This window comes from Podarcis muralis, chromosome 3 (assembly GCF_964188315.1).
Source record: "Podarcis muralis chromosome 3, rPodMur119.hap1.1, whole genome shotgun sequence".
In the NCBI taxonomy this organism is placed as follows: domain Eukaryota; kingdom Metazoa; phylum Chordata; class Lepidosauria; order Squamata; family Lacertidae; genus Podarcis; species Podarcis muralis.
The window spans coordinates 114,461,183-114,478,921 of record NC_135657.1 but is presented as its reverse complement, the minus strand read 5'-3'; the positions used below and the strand labels follow the sequence as shown (position 1 = coordinate 114,478,921).

Genomic DNA, 17,739 nt, shown 5'->3' with positions numbered 1-17,739 from the left:
CTTCATTCCTCCCCTGTGCCTAGTACAGAAACTGCAATGAGCTGCTGCTCTTCTGTAAGCCGTCAGAAGGCAAGTAACATATAACTAACTACAGACATGTATTTAATTAATTTAGTATTACTTACAGACTTAAAAACTAAAACAATAGTGCTTATAAAGCTAGCCCAAACTGTGAAAACAAGGAAAATTGCTGCCCTAGGCTCCTTTGGGAGGAAGGGTAGGTTGGAAATTTAACCAATAAATAAAACAGATTCTAAAGGGTAGTAACAAAAGATATCCATAACACCAAGTGTCTTCTGCCACTAAAGGGCAAGAAAAAGTACATTTAAACTCCAAACATTGACATAAAATTTGGTAGAATATTGCTCTACAAAAATAAAAAAGGCTTTAAGGTACAAAATGCATTTGCTTTGATGCAAAAGGATCATGTAGTATTTTAACTCCCACTGAAAACTCTAATGCATGTGATGTCTTGTTAGGTTCTTCAGTTTTGAATCTATTGTTGTTGTTTAGTCGTTTAGTCGTGTCCGACTCTTCGTGACCCCATGGACCAGAGCACGCCAGGCTCTGAATCTATTAAAACGTGGCTAAGGCTTGGAATTCCTGGATCAGTGCTCATGCATCAAATATAAAGTAAGTTAACTACACTTTTGGAGTTGTGCTTTTCTAGATTTTTGAACTTTGCTCCCATCTAGACATTACCCTGTACTCTTAGCAGCTAAAATTTCCTGACTTTTTGTCTTTCATAATGATCAGTTTTAAACAGTTAAGACATAAATGCAAGACCAAATTTCAATCTTCAAAAATATGAAAAAGCTAATGAAATTATGTCATATCTGAGGTTACTTCACTCCGTGAGCATGGTCTGTAGCCTCGAACCTGCTCAGCTTTAAAATTCAGTTCCATATGAAAAAATCCACACTCAACATCTATTTTCCTCTTCAAGTATACTTCAGTTTGGTATTAATTCCTCATTCCAGTTTTATTCAGGTTGGTCTAATTTGAGAGTCAATGAACAGAGGCCTCGACTTTAATCTAGAAGATAAAGTCCCATCTCAGCTACAGACTCCCTATAAATGTGACCCTTAGCAGCAGTTCTGTTTGAAAAATGGAAATAATAGTCTACCTCCTCATAGGACTCTTGAAAGGACAAACATGATAGTAGTAAATTAAAAGGAATATGCTACTTCTGATTCTATTAAACTCACAGAATGGTGCGGCTGCTTGCTGGTGCCGGACCTGCCTGGTACTGGTGTTGGACCTGCCTGGCGTTGCTGCTGCAGATGTAACATAATAGAGATTTTACACTTCTTTTCCTCTATATAAAATATGAGCCATGTGTTCATTTAGAAAGTGTCTTTCCCCCAACCTTTTATACAGATCCGTTTTCCATTCGCCACTACTTTGATTTAAAAACCCGGCCTTCCATTATATAGACTAACTAATAATTTACTGTGGCATGAGCTTTCTTAAGGGATACTTCATCAGATCACAGTTACCTTTCCATGTAGGCTAGCAAATATGTCACAATTTACTAGACCTTTAGAAATACTACTCCATGACTTAAACACTTGCTTATAATGGAAGTAGTTGCCCTGTGCTAGTTAATGTGATTATTTTGAAATAATTACTTATATCATTCACATAATAACTGGAAGGTTGGAGGGCTCAGTTCCAAATCCTGTATTTAGAGTCAAAACTTAGCCATAAAAGATATGTGCCTCTAAGCATGACAGAGTAGCTTTTCTTCACCATAGAGCAGTAATGACCAGCCTGTGCATTTTTAGAAATATTATAAAGTCATGCCCCTTAGAACAGGGATAGAATGACATCATTGTTTTCTAAATCAGCCTCTATTTAAAATTAATCCTTTGCATTGGAGAAATGACCATCAATATTAATGCAAACAGAAAGACCCTCTTTTACAAATTGAGCCTGCCTTAATCCCACTCAGTTCTGAAATCTGCTACAATTGCTGGCAAATATGTAGCTCAGTTTTCTTAAGAGTGTTGCACTTTTCAATATGCATGCCTATTTCAGAGCTTGCTACAAGCAGCTATATGCATGCCTACTGTGGACAACAACTGCCTTAAAAGATCACATGTGACCAGAAGAGAAGCACCAGAGAGGCAGGAACACTCAATATACACAACATAGTCAGGTGAAACTTAAGAAGCTCTTCAAAGGTAGGAAATAATTTCCATCCACAGCAACAGAAAGGGTGCTTCCAACACATAACCAGAAGAAAAGTAATTTTCACACATTTCCCTTCCCTCATGTAGCAACTTGAATCCTCCAAAAAATCTGCTCCCAAGGTTTTGGGGACTCATAGGAACAGCATGTGAGATAGTGTCACAGATTAAAAAAGGTAGTATGATATAGAATGGAGGAGCCAATCTTCATCTAAGTGGAAGCTTCCATTGGATCACACGCTCTTCCTTTCACTGAAGGACTAGCTATATGCATGGAAGGGCACCCAGAGACCCAATCTGTTTCCTTCAGGAATAAATAAATTCCAAAGTTATAATGTATTTAACAAAATGATTGCCTGAATTGTGGAAAGTTGCAGAAATGGAGGAAAAAATGCTAAGCTGCACAACACTTTAAAATGTAACCACACAAGGGGATTCCTTCCAAAACCAACTCTGTCCATTAGTAGCCTAATTAGACAAAAACAAGTAGGGTCCTGTAACAAAATGTTGCAGTGTAGAGTGATTCTGTTTAGGGTTTAAGTTGCTTCACTCCATTCCTCTTCCCCTTGACCACAACAGCCAGTATTCTGTGCCCACTGAATGCTGCAACATATCTGTGTGCATGCTAGTTCAAAACAGCTGTGAAGCATCTCAAATTACCATTATAGGTGTTTAGCCAAACCCTTCCCACAGATTTGTCCAGATCTAAGTAGCTCCAACAACGCTATGAGCAAATAATCAATAGGTCATGTATTGATTGGCAGCTTTCATACATAGGTAACATCATTAGGAACATCATTATTATTGATACATAGTGGCTAAGATGCCATGGGAATTTATAACAGTATCGTGCTTTTGAATTTGTTGCTGCATGAGCATAGACAATAAATCTGGTAGGGGCATCAGTGGCAGGGAACAGATTGACCCATCGGCAGCTAGCTGGCACTTACAAGAATTCCAGCGTGCCAAGGACCAATTGGAAATGCATTGCAATTCTAACTTGCCAAGGACCAACTGGAAGTGTATCATGTAAGGTGTGGGGCAAATGGTCAGATTTGGGGAAAACAGCCTCACAGGCCAAATTAGGACCCCTGCCTGACAAAATTAAACCTGCAGGCCAGAGGTTCCCTACCACTGCTCTAGTAGCAGACGTGGGTGACTGAATGGCTATCAGAATGGAAAATTAAAAAGACAGATAATGTTTGAGTTTCTCCAAAACAGTGCAGCAATCATCTGTAGGTTTTCAAGGCTGAGGGACTGGAGTTAAGAAAACAACTTATCTAATAGTCTAGTGGGGGAACTGTCAGGTTCACAGTGAAAGCCAGAGACAGTCTGTGTTTGCTGCTACTTTCTGTATGGTAATGTGGGGTGGGAAGACTCTGCTGTCCTCTCATAATTACACTGAATTCCTGGATTTCTCCATAGTTTTCTATGGTCAGATCTCACTTTCACCAAGTGGGTTGGGGGTCTAAATTAGGAGTTAAGAATCTGTGGTCTTCCAGATATTATCAGAACCTCAACTCTCAATAGCTGCAGCCAGAAGAGGAGAGGAGTAATAGAACATGTACAGTGGTGCCTCGCAAGACGAAATTAATTCGTTCCGCAAGTTTATTCTTCTTGCGAGTTTTTCGTCTTGCGAAGCACGGTTTCCCATAGGAATTCATTGAAAATCAATTAATGCGTTCCTAGGGAAACCGCTTGCCAGGCTGGCGGTGCGGAGAAGGGCTTTTCTCCCCACCGCAAGCCTTCAGGACAGGTACGGGAACAGAGGGGAAGGCGCGCAGCGCTTTCCCTCTGTTCCCGGGGCTTGCGTGGGAGGAGGGTTTTTCCTCCCCACCGCCAACATTAAGAACAGCATTCTGAATGTTGGCGGTGGGAAGGAAAACCCTCCTCCCACCCCAAGTCTTCAGGAAAGCCATCCGAAGCCGGGCGGCGGGAGAAGGTGTCCCCGCCCCCCCCCCGCCCGGCATCGGAGCTTCGTTCCGATGGCGGGCGGCGGGAGGAGGTGTCCCCGCCCCCCCGCCCGGCATCGGAGCTTCGTTCCGATGGCGGGCGGCGGGAGAACGCGTTCCCGCCCCCCCGTCCGGCATCGGAGCTTCGTTCCGATGGCGGGCGGCGGCAGAACGCGTCCCCGCCCCCCCGCCCGGCATCGGAGCTTCGTTCCGATGGCGGGCGGCGGGAGAACGCGTCCCCGCCCCCCGCCCGGCATCGGAGCTTCGTTCTGATGGCGGGCGGCGGGAGAACGCGTTCCCGCCCCCCCGCCCGGCATCGGAGCTTCGTTCTGATGGCGGGCGGCGGGAGAACGCGTTCCCGCCCCCCCGCCCGGCATCGGAGCTTCGTTCTGATGGCGGGCGGCGGGAGAACGCGTTCCCGCCCCCCCCCCCGCCCGGCATCAGAGCTTCGTTCCGATGGCGGGCGGCGGGAGGAGGTCCGAGGACAGTGGGGAAGACACGCTGCGCTTCCCCGCTGTCCCGGAGATTTCCCTATGGGCTTTCGTCTTGCGAAGCAAGCCCATAGGGAAAACCGTCTTGCGAAGCAACTCGCAAACGGAAAACCCTTTCGTCTAGCGGGTTTTCCGTCTTGCTAGGCGTTCGTCTTGCGGGGTACCACTGTAGTCCAACACCACCAGCAGAGCCAGAGATTCTCTTCTTTGGTCTAAAAGGAACCAGAGGTCAGATAGGCTGTGAGAGTCTATTAAGTTTTATGGTTCAGAGTAATAGAAATACGGGGACGCGGGTGGCGCTGTGGGTAAAAGCCTCAGCGCCTAGGGCTTGCCGATCGAAAGGTCGGCGGTTCGAATCCCCGCAGCGGGGTGAGCTCCCGTTGCTCGGTCCCAGCGCCTGCCAACCTAGCAGTTCAAAAGCACCTCCGAGTGCAAGTAGATAAATAGGGACCGCTTACTAGCGGGAAGGTAAACGGCGTTTCCGTGTGCTGCGCTGGCTCGCCAGAGCAGCGATGTCACGCTGGCCACGTGACCCGGAAGTGTCTCCGGACAGCGCTGGCCCCCGGCCTCTTGAGTGAGATGGGCGCACAACCCTAGAGTCTGTCAAGACTGGCCCATACGGGCAGGGGTACCTTTACCTTTTTTTAATAGAAATACAGATCTTGTAGCATTCAGAGGAAATGGGAGAGAGCCACCATCAGCTGAGACACAGAATGCTAAGTAGTGTGTGTCAGTTGCAGGGGCATTGTGAGGCATCAGCACAGCTCCATGACACACGTTTGTATAAAAAATGCATATGCTAATTTCTCTTTAAAGATACAGCCTGACTCTTAGACGAAAGGAATATACTCCAGTCACTTGAAATGAGATTTATTCCCTAAAATATCCTTTGCTTTTCATGAGAATGATAAGGATTTGATCCAAAACATGTCAGGTCCACACATATTATAGCAGAGAGAAGCATATCTTACCTTTACAGATGTTACATCAAAAAGTACAAAACACAGATGCATACTAGTATGTTGGAAATCAAGCAATTAAAGAAAATACTTGTACTAAACTAAAGAAACAACAACCCATCACTGCCTGCAGCATAATTTTGGGTCCTATACATGAACTCTAAAAAGAATATATAATAACTCCACTTTTATAGAGCAGACACACCTGGAATATTTCATTTGCTTAGTAGTTGAGAGGAAAATGCCTTAACCATCTCTACAGACATTTAAAAAGTAGCGGGTGGCGCTGTGGGTAAAACCTCAGTGCCTAGGACTTGCCGATTGAAAGGTCGGCGGTTTGAATCCCCGCGGCGGGGTGCGCTCCCGTTGCTCGGTCCCAGCACCTGCCAACCTAGCAGTTCGAAAGCACCCCCGGGTGCAAGTAGATAAATAGGGACCGCTTACTAGCGGGAAGGTAAATGGCGTTTCCGTGTGCTGTGCTGGCTCGCCAGATGCAGCTTGTCACGCTGGCCACGTGACCCGGAAGTGTCTTCGGACAGCGCTGGCCCCCGGCCTCTTAAGCGAGTTGGGCGCGCAACCCCAGAGTCGGACATGACTGGCCCGTACGGGCAGGGGTACCTTTACCTTACCTTTATTATTAAAAAACCAGCTTGGACTGTGATATTGCCATAGCTCAATTCATCTTCTAAAGGGCAGAAGTTGGGTTGGAATCTATCTGAAGGTCACCAGATGATTTGCAACAGATCAGCGCAAGTTTGATTCCTTATTATCAAATAACAAAGAAGCACTTCACCTAAATTTTAAAGTTGATAGCATAGAAAATGGAAACCAAAATCCAAGGCCAACTTTGGTTTATCTTAACTGGAATTAAGACAAACACAAAACAATCTCCAGGGCAAAGGCATTATGAAAAGTTGATTACCAATATATGAAACCTTTTAAGGCAAAACAGTCACATTATAAAAAAAAGGACAGGAACATTAGCATTTTCAACTCTTATACTGTTAACTTAATACTTGATGAGAAATAAGTGCCCTTTCAAAACCACAGCCATAAGCAGAATTTATAATTTTCTATAAAGAAGAGTATAGATTCCGAGCATTTCCAGTCAAAAGACTAAAGTTATGTAGCAACAGTATTTTCTCTTCAGGATCTGTAGTGCTTGTTCTTTATTAAAATTGCTTTGGATGTCATGTGGGGGGAATGGCTAATTTTTTTTAAAAAAATCTTCTGTGTATATATATATATATATATTTGCTTTCGTAGATTTTCACGGGTACAGGAATGCAGGTTTTGGTGTCCTCGGGTGTCTTCCCGTGTAAAAGTTGGGGTGTCTAGGCGACGTTTCGACGAGGTCTCACTCGTCATCTTCAGGCTGGTGTTTTCGGCTTCTTGTTACTGGAACAGAGCTCTGTTGGTGTCCCGAGGACACCAAAACCTGCATATATATATATATATATATATGAACATGTAGGTAAATCAGGGGACCACTAACACTGCTATAAAGTAGTAGGTTTGCTACTGATGTTGTGTCTCTAATATTAAATTGGAAGCAATGAGCACAAATATTTGCTTATAAATTGGAATCATCCAAATGTCATCTCTGTTCCACAAGAGCTATCCAACTCAGGTGCACTATCCAGATAACAGCATGCCAAAGGAAAAGGTACAGCGCAGAAATGGACCTATTTAGCAGTACAGTATTCACTTCAGCCCTGCCAACCTAGCAGTTTGAAAGCACAAATAGATAAATAGGTACCACTCCAGTGAGAGCGTAAACAGTTTTTCCGTGTGCTGCTCTGGTTCGCCATGCTGGCCACATGACCTGGAAGCTGTACGCCGGCTCCCTCAGCCAATAAAGCAAGATAAGCGCCGCAACCCCAGATTCATCCACGACTGGACCTAATGGTCAGGGGTCCCTTTACCTATACACTTCAGCAGACAATTAAGAAAACCTAAATCATATAGAAGGGAGAAGAAAGGAAGCAAAATCTGATCTACCTCTGGTCACTAGTTAACCAGACCTTGGAAAAACCAGAGAGATTACTAGTGATAACTTGCTACACACCTATTATGCCTTTGTTCATGAAACAGTGTTCCATGAAGCCATAGCAGTTAAAATTGATGCCCACTGACTAACTAGGGAACTTTATTGAGCATTTATTTTCCCCCAAACCTAAGTGTCACTAGTAGTAAACCTCTAGTATTATAAAAACTGTCAAAAATGACTTTGGATAAGATTTATGAATAATCACATGCAGTCAGAATTAAGGAACAATAACAGCTCGTTCATATATACAATTACTACTGCTGACTATTAGTAAAAAGTTATACACAGAGTATAGAACACAGATCCGGATCCAAAAAAGCATGAAACTACTTCCAAGAGTCCAAATGGATTTTAGGTTTCTTTTGCCTGTCCAGAAATCCCCTTGTTGCGTCAAAACAAATTGAACAAGAAGCAAGACTTTCTCTATATAAAAAATCAGTTTATAAAAAATAAATACCAAGTTTATCTTAAATAATAATTTGTTTAATTATCAAATCATATCTATAAAAGCATGTTAGCCTCTTACACAGAAAGCTTTTGTGTGCAAAAGCTGAATCAGTCTGTCAATTTCTCAGATATGCATATTTATGCTCGTACTTACTAAACGTAAGAATTTCATTTCCACCAGATGAAATGAACCTGTCTGCCAAAGAACTATCAGTCATGGGCATTTTATCTCTTTTTATGAGGCTAGGCTAAGGCAAAGTGAAGCAGAAATGAAAAATATTGAAAAGAATGTAGCATCATCCAGGATTCAGGTTCCTATATTCCCATACTTCCCATCTTTCAAACTGTCAAGGCTACTCGTGTTAAGAAAGTTTTATAAAATAAATATATTAAAGACACTGGGTTGCATACAACACTGTCTACAAGTGAGCTTAACAGACTTCTGTTTGCTCAATGGAACTTTGCAGTCCCCCGTCTCTCCCACAGTCCTCTGTAAACCCTAAACATCTACTCTAACAGATTTTGGGGAGAAGAAGTGAATTCCTGTTGTGCAAACAGAAGTCTATTCACACACTTGTTTCTGCCCATTCCTTCTATTGTAAAAAAAAAAAAGGGGGGGGGGAGGAAAACCTGCAAAATATATATAGTGTGACACACAAGACTCTGGTGAAAGAAACAATATAAGTAATACCCTATTTAACTGTAAATTAGTATGGCTTAATATTCAATTTGCACCACTGTTTAGGAAATATATGAAGTAATCAACAGGAAACATGATTAAAATCACTTATTTAAATTGGCATTTTCCCCCTGTTGATTTAAATTGCCTTGATTTAATTCAATCCACGATGCCTCGCGGCATACTTGAAATGGAGGAATTTCAAAAGCCGGTCAGTACTGATTACTTACTTGCAAATCTGCCAACAAGGGAAGTAACAGAAAAGTGAACATATACCCCTATTAAAGTTATTTATGCATGTACATCTGATCCAAACAACAACTCAGCTTAGAAACACTAATCCCACGTTGCTCACATTCTAAAAGATATGCATCTTTGAGGTTTTTAACGTTTACTGATAAACTGAAATTCAAAATGATAGGCCATAGGAAACACTATGAAAGATACAGCTTATTCTCCTGTTCTTAATTACAGTGGTACCTCTGGTTACATACTTTATTCGTTCCAGAGGTCCGTTCTTAACCTGAAGCACCACTTTATCTAATGGGGCTTCCTGCTGCTGCTGCGCTGCCGCCACACAATTTCTGTTCTCATCCTGAAGCAAAGTTAACCCAAGGTATTATTTCTGGGTTAGCAGAGTCTGTAACCTGAAGCATATGTAACCTGAGGTACCACTGTATTTCTTTATCTAAAGGTATTTGAACTGCCCTTACAGCTGTCCAATTAATATTTCTTGGAAGCTTCTTGATTAGAAATATATTGATTAAAATATGAAGTAATAACATTGGGGGGGGGGGGCTAAATAAGCTGACAACTGGCATATGCCAGTAAATTTGTGCAAGGTTTTACTTTACACATATTTTGTGCTTAATTGCACACATGGACTAATGTGGTGCTTCAGGGTAAATGAGGACAAACTGCAGTAGGACTCTGGCTCTTGCACAGTTTGTTTTCTCCTCTGGTGTAGCCATGAGAAGCTCTGAATTGTTTGATTTCATTTTTACTAAACTCAAATTGTTGTGATGCTTAATTGTATTTTAATGATTTTGTTTAATTGCATTTTTATTATTGATTTTGCTATGTTTTAAGCAGTTTTTGCTTTAACCAGTAAGCCGCCTTGAGTCCCATCAGGGGAAAAGGTGGGGTAAATAAATTTGTTGTTTATTATTTATTATTGTTATTTATGATAATGTTTGAATAAGGATAAACTGCAAATAATGCTTAACGCTGGGTAGGAAAAACAAACCACAATTTACAAAGCTGGCTGGTTTTGACTAACTACAATCAACATTAGCTACCATATTTTTATGTGTATAAGATGCCCACATGTATAAGGTGACCTCTATTTTTTTGAACCCCAAATTAAGAAATCAGTATTCTAAATGTCAAACAGAAATACTTTGATATTTTATTAAATATTCAAAGCCCAGCTTAGCAACCCCCACCAGCGCCTGGTTGGCAGAAGTGGTAAGTGAAAGGGATGGCAGTCCCAGCAGCTTTTTCACAGCAGCCGTGGGAAGGTAAGTAGTTTTTTTAAAAAAAAGAAGACACCTGTGCATTCACCATCCATGCATGAGACAACCCTGAATTTTTGATAATTTTTTTTTAGCAAAAAACATTGTCTTATACAAGAAAAAATACAGTAGTTTAGGGTCAGATGCAACACTAAACTGTGGTTAATCCAAACGTGGAAGTTCACAATCCCCTTCAATATTTTCTTCTTCTTCTCCGAAAACATCTCTGTATTGCAGGGCCAGGGTGTGGATGTGTGCCTGTAGTAGCTTCACAGCACATTATCTCCACCACTTCCCTCTCCAGGATGCTTGCTCTAAAAGTTAGGTGCTTAAAATTATCCATACTGAAATGAAGCAGTACTGTACAGAGTCTCTTGAGTATTGCTTGCTTGATTAAAAGATGGAATTCAAAAGCTCCAGAGAAGGGGAACAAGGGAAGAGCTTGTCCCTCGTTGTTGGTGACATCGCACAAAAGATCCAGAAGGCAACACTCCAGCCACACAATGCACTAGCAAAGTCTGCTATCAAGGAGAAGCACAAAAAGCTATCTTATGAGTCACTCTTGGTCAATCTAGCTCATTATTGTCCACTCTGACTGGTAGTGGTGGTTTTCTAGGAGTACTCTCCTCCTCCAAACCATGAACTCTGAGGCTATTTAGTACTATCAAGGACTAAGCCTTATTTAATTGGTATTACATTACTTCTAAACTCTACTCTGGTCAAGGGTTCATAGTCAATGCTCTCTTCAAAGAAGGTGGATGCAGGCCACAATCTCAAATACTGAGGACGAACTGATTATACTATAGAGGCTACTACAGAACAGGGTCTTTGATTGACCTGTGGGGAAAGCATTGCACAGGATTGACTATGCCTCCTCTCTACCTTCCAGAAGGAAGACGGAGTTCCTGTTCTCAGCCAAGTCAAAGCTTTGGCAAGGCCTGAGGAAGTCAGTGTCAGTTTCAATAAATTCAGCAGCCATCTTGTGGGCCTGACTGTCCATCCTGAGCAATGTGTTGTGGGCCTCAGAGTCACTCTCATCTTGGTCCCGGGGACATTTTGGTGAGGCTCAGGCTGGGAAATGCCTGTCGAGACAAGTCCTCTGCAGGGAGATGTTCTTGTTCACAGTCCTTGGAGAGAATCCCCTCCACATCCAGCACATGAATATGGGAGTCATAATCTCGGTCACAGATTTTAATCTCAGACAAAAGTTTGGCGAAATACAAAATATTGCAACCTGAACGATGGTAACATATGGTATCCTAGCAACAGAAACTTAGTAAGAGAAGATTGCATAATAAATGCACATTTTCTCTACAAATAAAAAATGAATGCAGCAAAAGTGCATAGAGGCCCAAAATTAGCAAGTGTACAGTATATACGCCTACAAAATATATAAAGAAAATGCTTTGTAATTTTTGTATCATCATGGCTGTGAGATCTGAAGATCTGCTCCCTGCCTTGTAGGTCTTTTTCCACCTCACTCTAGTTGCAGAAGCAGCTAAACAGACTCTTGAGCTGGGATATTATTTAGAGAATTCTATTGGTAAAAATTTTGGGGTCTTTATTTTTGTTCTTATTATTTAGGTGGAAATTGTTCAATTTGGTTGTATACTTTTTGCTGTTTTATTTATTGCTTATTATTACTTATTTTTATGTTTGCAATTATGTAATTTTTACATGTTGTAAACTGCCTTGAGCAGGTTTCAACTCTGAAAAGTCAGCATACAAATAAAATTATGTATAAATGTAGTGCAGCACTTTTCAAGGGACAATAAGTTTGCGATAGGGCAAGGAAGTCTGCTGTTTTAAGACCAAAAACCTGTTGGGCATGCACAACTCCTGGGTGTGCTTAATCCCTGGATTAAGACTCATATGCTTGAATAATCTAACAGGCAACAATCAGGATTTAAAAGTGGAATTCTTCTGGTAGACCCCATGAAAACTAAAGGCTTCATCTATTCATCTCTTAACCAGATTTATCACTACTTGTCTAGAAATACCTGAAACTTAGCTAACTATGAATAGCAATTAACATTCCAAAACAATCTTGTAACATAATGATGCAGATTTCATAACATAGAGAAATCTGCACACCAGAATATTCTTAAAATGATTATGAACTGCTCTGAGTTTACTTGAAGATGAAATGCAACTGTTATAATGAAACCCCTCAAAACTATTTATTCTTAAGGAGTTCTTTTTAACAACCTATCCAAACCAGGTTTACTAACAACAAAATCTGATTAACTTTAATTGGATGGTATCCAAAATTAGCCATACTCAAAGTAGACCTACTGAAATCAATGTATTAAAGTAACATGTCTATTGATGTCAATGGATCTATTATGAGTACCACTTAGTTGAAATCACTTATTGCAAACACTTTCAAGCATACATACTGAGGATTGAAGCCTTGGGTTTTTGTTTGTTTGTTTAGGTAATAAAAAATAGTACATGTTGCTGAACCTTGTTAAAGAGTGTAGCTTGCAACTATTTTGAATGGCTCACAAATGGCTCACATTTTAAGTCACTTTTTAAAACAGTTAACCTTAATACTGCGTTTTTCTGACACACATTTCTAATTCATAATATACAACCATTTCAGCCTTGAAGATATAGTACACACGTTACAAATAAGAAAGATTTTAAGCAACTGACATATTACAAAAATCAAGCTATGGCATAAATGTTTTCCAAGTCTAACCCCCCCCCAAAAAAATATTTTGTTACAAAAGAAAAGGCAATAGATAATTTAAGCTAACAAATGTTTGTAGAAAAGGGCGTTGATTCTTGGCACTGGCAGCAAGCAGGAGACACCCCTAGTGTTGACATAAAATACTACAGCAGTAGTATTACTAGATTAATTTTATAGCAGTGAACAGCAAATTTTGATCGCCATGATTTTTAGGTAGGCAGTTCCTTTCTACCTCATTTTTCTTATCCACTGAAACCTGAATGGTCATGGACGTATCAACTCCTATATTCTGGAGTTAACATTACTTAATTAATCTGAAATACATATTATCAGGCATGCTTTGTGCAAAGGCTATGTGCACTGTAGCATCTCAGTTCAAATATGAAGATCAAACAATGCTGTACCACAGAAAAAAAGCACAAAAAACCCCAACTAGCACACTAGAAAAAGATTAATTTTTAAAATCCTGCCTTTATGTTTTGGTGCACAAGACCCCTGGAAAAATTTAAGTCACAATTTTAAAAAATAAAATAAAAATTTGTTTGTAGAAAGAGGATGTGTACAAGTGGAGGACACATTCCTATGGTGAAGAAAGGGTGGCTAATGTATTAAATGGTGAGAACATGCCTGTTTATTAGCACCTAGCAGAAGGTTAGTAAAGAGGGGGTTTATCTGTATAGTTCAGGGACCACTGAGAAAGATCAGGGAATGGGGATTATTTTTTGTGGTGGTGTATACTGTATGAGGAAATTATGGTGTTGGGACAATTATAATGAGGATACTGAGGTAAAGTGTGGTCTAGATTAATGAAGGCTACATAAAAAGTGTAATAAAAATTGCTGTGCAGGTTATGCTTGAAAGGCAACTGAATAATATGACACCTTAGTAATTATTTTGGAGATGGATTCAAGGCTTCAAATGAAATTAGAATGACCTTTCTCTATGGTTGCTTGTGGACAGTAAAGGGAAAGCAATATGACAGGTAGAGGCAACTGCAAGAAGAAATTAATATAAATCTGACCAGGAAACGAAAAATTATGAACACATTTCATTACAGCACAACACAAATCCAGGAGTTTTCACTATGTGGAAGTTCAGGCAGAGTAATGGAGTTAAAACTGGATAAAGGAATATTGTGAAGTCTGTGAATGCTACAGGGCAAAACAGTTAAGACAGCTACTGAGAAAGGCAGGATCCTAGGCAAGATCCTAGACACATTTACCTGGCTGTAAATTTCATGGAACACAGTGATACTAACAAGCAGGCATGTATAGCATAAAGCTGAATATACACATAGTCAAGATGATTTAATACTGATTTATAAAAGCAATCTTTTTCAGAAGCAAGTCTCACTGTGCTCTACGGGACTTATCCCCAACTAAACATGCACAGGATTGCAGCCACATCTGATGAAGTGGCCTCTAGTCCATGAAAGCTTATGCCATAGTAAATATGTAAATCTACGAGATGCTGCAATAACCATTTTTGCTGCAACGGACTAGCATAGCTAACCACCTGAAACTAGTTACCCATTAACCACCCTCTTCACTACCAGTTGGAGTGATTAAAAAGAGACACGCACACTTAAAACAAAAGCAAATTCTTCCAGTTGCTTCAAAGCATGCTTGTGGGTGAAATACAGAGTCCCGCCATCTGTTTTCACCAAGCACCCATAACCGTGGCTGTTATTCGGGGCACAGAGGCAGGATCATGCTATGCCGTGTGCCAGATTTCCTATGGCTGTGTGACCATACATACAGGCATATATACACACATGTGAGGTGGGAAGAAAGAAGAAAGGGCGCCTAGTAGGTGACAGCTAGCTATACAAGGTAGAAAAGGTTGCAGAGGAGGGGGGGGTTGCCGCTGCTACTGCGAAGCAAGCAATGCGAATACGCAAGAGGAGCTGCGTGGGATGAAGAAAATGTGCAGGATTTTTTTCCTTTTACAGGGAGATGAGGAGGAGTTCGGAAGAGAAAAGAGGGGCGCTTTCAAGAAAGCAATCGCAGGAGGGGAGGGGAGAAAACGAACGCGTGAAAAGTGTGTGCGTGGGGAGGGGGGGGGGAGGTTAAAGCAATACAGCACATATTGAGGAGACGAATTCTTTGCCAGGGGTGGGGCACTGCAGGGAAAGAGAGGTCACTGCTGGGTGAAGGCAACGACCGGAAAAGCAGGAAAGCCACTGTTAGTAAAGGGGGGGGGGGGGAGAGGGAGAGAGATAGGAGAGAAACACACACACACGAGGTCCTGGTTGTTTTTTTTGCGTGCGGGGGTGTCGTTTTTTCCCTTTTGCGGGGAGGGTTTGGGGTGCGGTGTCGGGGTGGGGTGTTGTTTTTTTTTGGGGGGGACGACACCGAAGGCGCCTCTCGATGAGATGCGGAAAGGAGGTCGCTAAGCCGGTGGGGAAATACGGGGGCTTCTGGCGGGTGGGTGAGGGGGCGGGTGAGCCTTCTGCCAGAAGGGGGGGGGGGCTCAGAGAAGGCCTGACATGGAGGAAGCGAGAGAGCGGATTACGCCTCTTCTCTCATATATATATATATATATATATATATATATATATATATACGCGCACACACACACACACACACACACACACACACACCGGGGACGGGGGGGGCGCTTCATTTCCTTCCTTTCGCGGCGGGGGGGGGGAGAGGAAGAGCTCCTCGCCGCCGCCGCCGCCTTCGCTCCCTTCCCCTCCCCCCTCCGCGGTCGGTTGACAACGGGCTCCCCTCAGGGCCTGCAGGTGGCGGGGGGCGGCGGCGGCCGGCGAAGGTCCTTACCATGGTGGCGGGTCGTCGAGAGCCTCCCCGCAGCCGAATCCACCGCCGAGTGCCGGCCTTCTTCTCCTCCTCCTCCTCGTCGTCGTCTTCCTCCTCCTCCTCTCCTCTTCTCCTTCCTCCTCCTCCTCCTCCGCCTCTTTTCCCTCACGCTCCTCGGTCCCTTCGCAAGCGCTGCCTCAAGAGCCGCCGCCGCCGCCGCCCCTCCTTTTTATTATTATTATTACTGTGGTGGTTGCCGACGACGGTTTCGCCGCAGTGGGCTCGCGCTGACCCGCAGCCTCGCGGAAGGGGAGGGGGAGGAGGAGGAGGAGGAGGAAAGAGAGAGAGAGAAAGATAGAGATAGGGAGGGAGAGAGAGAGAGAGAGAGAGAGAGAGAGAGAGAGACAGGGGAACCGAAGCACGAACGGTCGACAGCAAAGGGGAGGAGCTTCCAACATCCGGGCAACTACGCCGCCGCCGCCGCCGCTTCAACCACGGGCTTCATTTGCATACGTGGGAGGGAGGGAGGACGGACGTGCGCGTGACGTCACCCGCGCCGTGGGGGGGGAGGTGTTAGAAGGGGGAGAAGAGTGAAGCTGTAAAATGGCGGCTTTTGCTGTGAGGGGCGTTGGAAATGGGGCAAGCGAGAGGTGCTGTTAGCCGCTCTCAGCCCGGCTTCGGCTGGGCAGGGCGGGATATAAATAAAATATTATTAGCCCCAGCTCGTGCTCTGGTTTCACCGCGTGAGGATAAGTCTTGAAATTAAAAGCTCCCCCCACAAACACACACAAAAATAAAAATCACAAAAATCACAAAAAATAAAAATCCCAATGGCCGCTGCGCTGGAGAGGGCAGCCGCCACCCCGCTGAATTGGTGTGCCTGGAGCTAAACGGCCTTGCCCCTGGAGGGCAGGTGCAGATGTAAACAGGCTTCTGGTGCTTCTCTGCGCCATTAAACGCCCCTGAGGGAATAGGGGCGTCTGTCAGAAACAACACGCCAAAACAGGCATGGCGTGGCCTGTAAACCAGCATTAGAATCCATAAGGCCGTGAAAGTTGGAAGGGACCCCGAGGGTGATGCAGTCCAGCCCCCTGCAATGCAGGCAGGAGTGTCCCTAGGGTGTCTCGCACCCTTGGCAGGGAGCTGTGTAGCATCACCTCCCAAAAATTCTGTTTTTCTTTGTGTTTCACGCTCTGCCAGGGACTGCTCTTCACCACCTTCCAGGCTGTGCCGGTGACTTCTCTTCGTCGCCTTTCATGCTCCGCCAGGGACTCCTCCTCCTCCTCTCCAAGCCAAAGTGGAGAGACCATTTTTTGCGCCTCCCTGGGCCCGCACCAACCTGGACAACCCATAGGTATGCCCCTGAATGGGGGAGTCTCAACTAAAGCACCCACAGCAGATTCATAGCTGTCAACTTTCAGATTTGAAAATAAGGGATCAGCAGCCTCGAAAAGAAGGGATCAGCAGCCTCACCTGTCCCGGGGACAGTCTACGGCAGGGGTCTGCAACCTTTAAGACAAAAAGAGCCACTTGGACCCGTTTCCGAAGAAAAAACAACAACTGGGAGCCGCAAAACCACTGCGACAATTAAAACAAATATATCTCCGGAGCCGCGATCTGACAGCGGGCGGGAAGGTGACGTTGGAACGGTGCGTGACTAACGCACGCACCGCCCCCATGCAACGTCACAGCCAGTACAGCGCCCGCCACAGTGGGGAGTGTTGGGGCGCACAATGCACCTCCTCCCCTCGCTAGTATCCGCCCCAGAGCTGCGGCAAAGATGTAAAAGAGCCACATGCGGCTCCGGAGCCGCGGGTTGCAGACCCCTGGTCTACGGGATATCTAACAATCTGGGAAGCCGCAGGAAATGGTTCTGGAATAAGGGGATTTCCCACCAAAAAAGGGAAGGTTGACAGCTATGAGCAGATTGCCACCCAACCTCTGCTTTAAAACATCCATCACAGAAAATAGATTGCTGCATTTCATGGAAGTTTCCAA

The 17,739-nt window shown here is 43.6% G+C and overlaps 1 protein-coding gene across 2 annotated transcripts in view; it reads right to left on the bottom strand.

Annotated features, from left to right (window-relative positions):
• Positions 1 to 16,159, bottom strand: part of PPP3R1 (protein phosphatase 3 regulatory subunit B, alpha) — a 41,324-nt gene extending 25,165 nt beyond the window's left edge. The window contains exons 1-2 of one of the 2 annotated variants that reach the window (XM_028722051.2): positions 15,763 to 16,159; positions 1,209 to 1,277 (exon numbers count right to left, since the gene is read on the bottom strand). In XM_028722051.2, the coding sequence (XP_028577884.1) occupies positions 1,209 to 1,277; positions 15,763 to 15,765 (72 nt within the window). In that variant the 5' untranslated portion in view covers positions 15,766 to 16,159. The remainder of the gene's footprint in view (positions 1 to 1,208; positions 1,278 to 15,762) is intronic. The other variant, XM_028722052.2, reaches the window with a different exon arrangement.
• Positions 16,160 to 17,739: the final 1,580 nt, after the last annotated feature.